An 8,382-nucleotide genomic window follows, 5' to 3' on the forward strand; every position below is an offset into this window, starting at 1 on the left:
ATTTATTTCTATATGGTTGTCCTTACATCAAACTTCACCCCCGCCACCCCCTACTCCTTCACTAGTGCTGTCCCCAATATTTTTTTTTTTTTTTTAATTTTTTTTCAGTTAGTCTTTTAACAAAAAAAGAACAGAGGAAATCTAGTAAATATGAACTTAATAAGAACAACTCTGTATTCATTCTTGATGAGCTCAATTTCATCCTTTGGCCTCGTTTATGATTATGCCTCTTTAACATTCTTGTTCTTAAGCTGTTTATTTGTGTTTATATTCACCTTTTACCTTATCTTTTATTATAAAACAGAATCCCTTTGTAATCTTTAAACCCGTTCCCGGTGTGACCGACATTGGAGGAATGCTGCCAGGCCTAAGTTCTGTAGTAGAAAAGTGGAATACCCTGAGATCAGCGTCTTTAAGTTTGAAGAATTCCTAAGATGAATAGATTTTTTTCTCTACCTTGCTTTATTTAATTTTAGCCTTAAGGGAGAATTTTAGAAAATAATAGAATTATCACCTTTCTAGGGCAGAGATAATATTCTTTGTATTTGTCCTGTTAGACCATTATCATTTAACAACACGCAAAAACAACAGGCATTTATTTATATCTCTCCCACCCCACCCCTATTTTTTTTTTAATTAAAGGCAAGCGGTCAAACTCTGAAAATCAAAAAACTTCATGTCAAAGGGAAAAAGACGAATGAGCCCAAAAAAGGGAAGAAAATACCTTTTACCGGGGATACTGAGGATGAAGATTCTGCATCTACAAGTAGTTCACTCAAAAGAGGAAACAAGGACCTCAAGAAAAGAAAGATGGAGGAAAACACCTCTATTAGCTTGTCCAAACCAGAGAGTTTGGTTTCTGTCAAAAAGCCTAAGAGAGATGACTCCAAGGACCTGGCCCTTTGCAGGTGCGCGAGAGCGAGAGCACCCGTGTCCTGCCAAGACAGCCTGTCACCGCCTTGCAGGGCACCGTGGGGCGGTTTGTAAGCAAATGTATGCTTGCATCTTAAAAAATAATTGAATTTACATCAAGCTTTTACGTGTAAATGGAAAGAGCTGAATATTCCATGAAACTAGACATGCATACCCCGGTAGTAAAAATAGTTCTTTCTAGCGCTCAGGTAATTGATAACAAACCCTGTTTTCTTTAGTACGATCCTGACCGAAATGGAAACTCATGAGGATTCATGGCCTTTTCTACTTCCTGTAAACTTGAAACTTGTTCCTGGTTATAAGAAAGTTATTAAGAAGCCTATGGATTTTTCCACAATTAGAGAGAAACTAAGCAGTGGACAGTAAGTAAATCATTCCTATTCCGTAATTATTTATCAAATGGCTGACATGGACTGGGCTTTGTTGGTTGCCAAGGATACATTAATTAACAGCAAAGACGAAGGCCCTGACTTAGGAGAGCTGTGTTGGGCCTATTTGGCTGGAGTAGAACAACACGGGAGGCAAATCAATTCACATTATGGAAGCAGTTGAAAGGCAGTGTGAGCAACCATCCTTTGACCACAGAGGAGGGGGATACCACAGTCTCCCAAAGAAAGTAGCATGATCTGGAGGTAAAAAAAAAAAAAAAAAGGTGAACAACTTGCAATGTGAATCCGTGGCATATTGACACCACCCCATGTGGATTTAATAAAAACCAACTTTAGAATGCTTTCAAATGATCACAATTCAAAAGTAGAAGAACATGAGAAATTTCAAAAATGGAACTTTTGAATACCATTGAGTCAGTTCTGACTCTTAGCGCCCCTGCCACAGCACAAGTCCCCCTGTGGGTTTGCAACACTGTAACCATTCATGGAAATAGAGAGCCTGGTCTTTCTCCCTCGGAACAGCTGGTGATTTCGAACTGCAGACCTTGTGTAACCCACAGGGCTTCTTATTCTAGGTGATTAGAGAAAAGTGAAAACCTGCATTGATTCAATGTGGAAGAAAATCCCTGTTTGATCCTTCCACAGTGTTTTCCTTGTGATCCAATGCTAAGAGTAAAAAACCCTCCTGGTCACAGTTACTGATTTCTGTTAGACCATCTCAAACTCCCGCCAGAGAGGAGCAGCTGAAGAGAGTGGAATATGGTTGGTTCTGGGTGCGGCCCACTTTGGGGCCACAGGAATGAAGCCGTTCACTTAGAGAACCGGCCCACACCAAGCCATCCCACCTGTGGTTGAGTGGCCAGGTGTGTGCAGAGGCTTTCCCAGTCCCAGCCTTCTCCTGTATTGTTCTATCTATACCAGTTGAGCTTAACCTAAGCTAAGCCCTTCGTTTCGGGCAAAGTCTAAAAAAAAAAAATGTGCTTAACTTACGTGATCCATTTTAAAATTACATTGTTACTGCCATTATTACTCTTCAATGTATTATTTCCTTTTCCTGGCTGTTCTTTGGGTGAAAATGTCTGTGTGCTGTACTGTATATTCAATTTAGAAAAACTGAATAGAACTTGTTCACAGTGATCCGTGTCCCTCTCCTGTGTCTCAAATGATCGACTAGACTCACCTAATGACTACTTTCTCTTCTTCAGAAGAGAACATGCAGTCTTTCAAATGATTATGCCTGCCTCCTTTATTTTTAAAAAAAATGCAGAAAGGACCTGCCCACAATAAGAAAACACTTTAACCTGTTGTATCTAAAATGAACCAAGCAACAAAAGTTACTGTTCAGCCACAGCCAAGTTCGGCAGCACTGCCCTTCTCAGATGTTTCAGGGGGAAACAGCCCACTACAGCGCCTGCCGGGGCCAGGGCAGACTGATGCCGGAAGACTTTTCCTGTGCGTTAACTCTACCTCTTGACTTCCAGTCCCCGAACAGACGATGAATCTAAACATGAGCACCCCCACAGGGGCGTTTAGAATGTAACAAAGCGTTATCCACAAAGCTAGACCACTGGGGTTCCCTCTTGAGAAGGAAGCCCGGAGACGGGCTGAGGGAGGCAGAGTAGAGGCAGTCAGAGAGGAGAGGCAGCCAGTCTGTGGAGCCCTAGGTGAACCCACACAGTGGTTCACACTCAACTCTAACTCCTGGGGTGGAATTAAACCCAAACGAATGAGTTGCAGCCAATCTGCACACACAGCCTTTCATACAGATGTTGAACGAGAAATTGAGAGAAGTGACAGGAGGAATTCCCTCTGCGTCAATGACGTGTCTGCAGTCGATCATGGGCGCATCTCCCTAAGCAGGGGTGGACAACCTTTCTTCTGCCCAGAGGCGTTTGGACATTGACAGCGCCCTTCGTAGGCCACACAAAATTACCAACTGAAAAATTAGCCCATCACGTTTGGTCAAACGTGTAATTAAATCGCCCCAGTATGATGGCCAGAAGGGCTTCTTTTTGGCGAGGCAGGTGCTGTGCGCTGGTATCGGTGTGTTTCAGACATTCCTCACTTACAGGAGGACTCTCTTCAGGGCAGCCGTTCTCAGCCTTCCTCATGCCGCGACCCTTCCATACAGTTCTCGGGTGACCCACAACCATGACATTATTTTCCTTGCTACTTCCTAACTGGCATTTTGCTACTGTTAGGAATCGGGCGGCCCCTGTGAAAGGGTCGTTCGACCCCCAAAGGGGTTGCGACCCACAGGTTGAGAAGCGCTGATCTAGAGTCTGGCCTAGAAATCACTCCTATAGCACAGTCTCCCTAGCATTAAGCACTTACTTTTTCCTATAGTAGTGGACAGCCTGAAGTGAAAAATTGTACGCACAGTGACTTTAAAATCTTCCCCACAGATAGTACACGGTCTCATTCATATGGGATGTCTAGAATAGGTGTATCTTTAGTGACAGAAAGCAGATTGGTTGTCAGGGGGTGAGGGGAAGGAGGCATGGAACCACTTACTGAATACAGAACGCCCCTGTGGGCGATGAAATGGTTTCCGGCTAGATAGAGGTGGTCGTTCCGTGTGCTAAATGCCATGGAATTGACCACTTTAAAATGCTATGCGAATTTCAGTTCAATAAGAAAATAATAATTGCATAAAGATGTGGCACCTGAATGAGGTTGTGGAAGGGCTGACTCAACTCTGAGCTTGGTACAGATAGAGAACTTTCTTTGAGTGTTACACAAAGAAAGAGTGTGGAAAGTGATACAGTATTTCAACAGAAATAGAATTCTCCTTCTACAGGCCGTCGTCCTTCAGGGCCTCACAGGTACTTCTACTGGTCAACTTAATTTAATATCCAACTTATAAATTAGAATGCACTTAAACTTTGCAATTCCCAAAGCCCTTTTCCACAATGCACTGAATTGGCTTGGTTTGGCTTTAAATGGGCCACTCTCCTCTGGCCAACCAGCTTAGGGCAGCTCCGGGCTTTCACAGCAGAAGAGGTTGGACTGTGTGCACTAGACAGCACAAAAGCCGGGTTGGGCTTTAGTATGGCTTTAGCAGAGACCAGAGTTCTCACGGTGTTCTCTGGTGTGGTTCCAGCGGCTCATGGCCAACCTCATTCATGTGTGTCAGGGTCGAAGTAGGTGCCCTTGGGTTTTCAGTGGTGGATTATCTCAAAAGCAGGTCACCAGGCTTTTCTTCTGAGGCACCTCGGTGGCCCCGAACCACTATCATTCTATTGTTTTGTTCTTTTGGGCCTGTTTTGAATCATGCTATTCCCGACTTGGGCAAAATATCTGGAAAGAGCAGCAGAGGGAGGGGTTGGGAAGTTTTGACAGAGTGGTGTCAGTCATAGCCACGACAGTTGATTTGAAAAATTAAATGGCCTGGCCTTTCTCCCAAGGTACCTTTGGTGGCCTCAGACCAACCACATGCCTTTTTCTGTGGGTACCTGTCTTAGATCATCTCTTCCAGTGCTGAGCAAATGATGTGGAGAGAGAAAGGAGGTCGGGAATGGGGAGGTTTAGAGTGTGTCATTTCCTGGGGTGTCCATAATGTGCCAGGGTAAGCATATTCTCTGCAGTGCACAGGAAGCATCTACATGTCTATCAAGTGAGCTTTTTGAATGCTGGTAGGCAGTTAAGCTTCCTGAACGGCGGACAGGACACTCGCAGCATGCACTTGGAGAGGGAATAAACCAGTCGGGTGGGATGAGCCCTGCAACAGAATTTTGATACAGGAAATGCGGGAGCTGAGGAAATGTCGGCTAGTTGAAGGATGTCTTGATCTTCAGAGAGACTCGGTTTTTCTACACAGCCAGTCTTGAAGATCTTATATGGTGGCAGATGTAGAATTAAAAGAAAAATGTTTACACAAGAGTATTATCTATTTTAGCTACCAGTTTACATAACGTTCTCCTACCGTGATTCCTTCCTGTTGTTTTTCCCCTTTCGGTTTTCTGATTATACCTCTCCATTTTTATTTACAGAGCACCACCACAGACGCAGCCACTAACCGTGTGCTTTCTTTCAGGTACACGAACCTGGAAACCTTTGCCCTGGATGTCAGGCTTGTTTTTGACAACTGTGAAACGTTTAACGAAGATGATTCTGACATAGGCCGAGCCGGCCACAGCATGAGAAAGTATTTTGAAAAAAAATGGATAGATACTTTCAAAGTGAGCTGAAGTTAGAATAATCTCCCCCCACCCCTTTCTCCTTTTACACAAGGACAAATGAGACCAGCAATGTGAACTGTATTTACATAAACGTGCAAGGCACATACATAATGACTTTTTCCCCCTTAAAATAAGTATCACACACACACAAAAGTATCAGAAGAATGATACCATTTTTAAAGGCTTCACTCCTACAACAACCAAGGCCCTTGGTTATTGGTTTGTGTGATTTATCAGCTAATTTAGGTAGAACAGGGAAGCACGCCCAAAGGGTTTTCAAGGAAAGGGTGTTATAGTGCAATAGCAATTAAAATATATCAATCGCACTGAATATTCAACACCAGAGCTCTAACCTGGGAAATGGTTCTCCTTTCCCTCTCAATAAATATCTATTTTTCATTTTTTTACTTTGTAGTTTATTTTTTAGTGAATGTATTTAATTTTATGAATTATTTATGATTAAACCACATCCAGAATCTTCGTTTTCTGTGAAAAGGAAGAACTAGAAAAATTGCTTTAAATCTTGAAAATACAACAAGGAATGTTTTAAAATATAAAACAAAGCCAAGTTAAACTGTTTACACTGATGTGCTAAAAAAGCACCAAAAATAAACTTTACTGTAGAGTTACACGTACATTTATATATATATATGTTGCTGCATCACTTGTGTAGTTAAATTGTATTTCATGACAGTGAAGAAAAATTAACATGTATATACTGTTCATTATTGTTTATATTAAGTCTTGTTTTAAATATGTATTATGTGTATATATTGTTTGCAGACATTATTGTTTATGCCTTAGAAGGACTGTAGCATTTTATTTTAGTCTGAAGGTAATTATAGCTCTATAGCTTGTACAGTAATTATCCTCTACCGACACTGTGGCGTCTCCTTAATCTTGGTAGTGCCTGCCTTTGAAACAGGGTGTAGGGGATATTAGTTTTCCATTTTTTTCTATTTTGTTACATAATTTCAAGCCACCAGGGCCTAAATTAAAGTATAATCATTTGTATCCATGTGGAATAAAATTGTGACAATTTCCTACACACACAGTATTTTTTCATGGAAGCATTTCCCTCCCATTTGCCTTGCCGCAGAAATAAACGTACAAGACATTTGTAGCCACGGTGTTTATCTACTGTGTGTCGTGGTGGTCCCGTTGGAGGCAAATAGATCAGCCTTTTTTTTGTACCTATGTAAGAGTACTTGAAATTTTATTTAAAATAAAATGTTGTGGAAAAGGTAGCATTCTTTTTTTTAGGAGTGTTATTTTTCACTACTATGTGTGGCACGGATACAATAAAAGACTTTTACAAACTAGTGGTTCTTTTTTTTTTTTTTGAAGAAACAGAAGAAAGATGTTCTTTTCAAAATGGCAGTTGAATTAACTTTTATTTTTACTGAATCATAAAAGAGGGCAGCAGGCGAGGACTAAAGGACACGGGGCTGGGTGGAGGAGGGTAGATTTGCATCATTTGATGTAGCTTGGCTGGAACTTTCAAGGAGCTTGGCTGGCACGGCGGATTAAGCATTAGGCTGCTAACCAAGAGGTCAGTGGTTTGAACCCACCAGCCACTCTGAGGGAGCAAGATGAGGCAGTCTGCATCTATAACGATGGACCATCTAGGAAACCCCACAGGGCTGTTCTAATCTATCCTGTAGGGTCAAGGTGAGTTGGAACTAACCTGAGTTTTTTGGTTTTGATGTGGCTTTCGTGCATCTCTCAACCTCTGGTTGTTTTATTTCACATCCTTAATATGTAAATATTAAGATACATTTTTAAAGTCTCAGATTTGAGAAGTGTCTCTATTGGTAGTCACATACCCCAGTTATCATTAAGAAACATCGATCATATAAATCAGCCTAACTAATGAAACACATTTTCAAGCAATAAGATTTGACACTTTGCAGGGGCTCTCTGCTCGGCCCGGGGAAATCGTAAGTAACCAAGACTGCAGCCTAGTGTAGAACTGGTCCTTGAATAAAGAACACTGCTTGTAATAGTGAAGGGAGAATAGTGTAATTAGTTTGAAGAAAGTGTTTCTAACTTTAAAATGCTTCAGCGCCACCAAATATTTTCCAAAATCTCTAGCGTTGGTGAAGACTTACATGAAACTAAAATGCTACTGTGTGAATGTGTCTGTTTTTGTTAACTGAACATTGCAGTGCTGCCTTAAGTGGGCTGGTGCCTCATGAAAAATACCAGATGGAACAGGAAACAAGGTGATGCTATAAACAGGAGGTCTGGATTTTCTACTTAGAAGTTTCCAGACGTTCTCTGGTAATCCTTCCTTTCTTTGGGCTTTAGCCTTAGGAATGATACCCACTTTATGTTGACTCGTGGTAAGTGGTGTGGAAAGAAGGGTGTGGAGACTCAGGCCTGGCTCAAACTTAGAAAGGCTAACCTCGGGACCTCTAGCGCCCCCACAGGACAGTGTAGAACTGCCCCCTCTTGCTCCTGACAGATGGATAGATGAGAAACTGAAAACCTAAAACACACACGTACACATCCACAAAGCAGAAGAGTCTTCAACATGAGTAGTTTTCTTTTACATATAAAGAATCTCTGGAAAAGGAAGACTTGACTAAATATTGGCTACTTTGGAATGGCATTGTTGTCATTACCCTAACATTTAGGAAGAAGTGGACATGAATCTAAGGTCCCCAAAGGGCTGACATAGGACTCAGGAGCAATGGGAACTCAGGAACTATGTAAATGGCTAATACACTCACCTGTTCTTTTTTGGTGGAAAAATTCCGTCATCTTTTATTTTTTAAGACATTAATTGGGAGCTCATACATACATCACATACACCATAGTTCAATTGCCTCAAGCAGAATTGTACAGTTGCTACCGCAATCCGTTTCCAAACATTC

The 8,382-nt window shown here is 41.7% G+C and overlaps 1 protein-coding gene across 11 annotated transcripts in view; it reads left to right on the plus strand.

Annotated features, from left to right (window-relative positions):
• The window catches only part of BAZ2B (bromodomain adjacent to zinc finger domain 2B), a 225,671-nt gene extending 218,846 nt beyond the window's left edge, over positions 1 to 6,825 (plus strand). For all 11 annotated transcript variants that reach the window (XM_045299362.1, XM_045299358.1, XM_045299383.1 and 8 more), the window contains 3 exons: positions 643 to 908; positions 1,152 to 1,295; positions 5,359 to 6,825. In XM_045299362.1, coding sequence (XP_045155297.1) covers positions 643 to 908; positions 1,152 to 1,295; positions 5,359 to 5,512 — 564 coding nt within the window. In that variant the 3' untranslated portion in view covers positions 5,513 to 6,825. The remainder of the gene's footprint in view (positions 1 to 642; positions 909 to 1,151; positions 1,296 to 5,358) is intronic.
• The last annotated feature ends 1,557 nt before the right edge of the window (positions 6,826 to 8,382 follow it).

Source organism: Echinops telfairi, unplaced genomic scaffold (assembly GCF_000313985.2).
Source record: "Echinops telfairi isolate 266 unplaced genomic scaffold, ASM31398v2 ScPeMD7_4;HRSCAF=17, whole genome shotgun sequence".
Classification (NCBI taxonomy): Eukaryota; Metazoa; Chordata; class Mammalia; order Afrosoricida; family Tenrecidae; genus Echinops; species Echinops telfairi.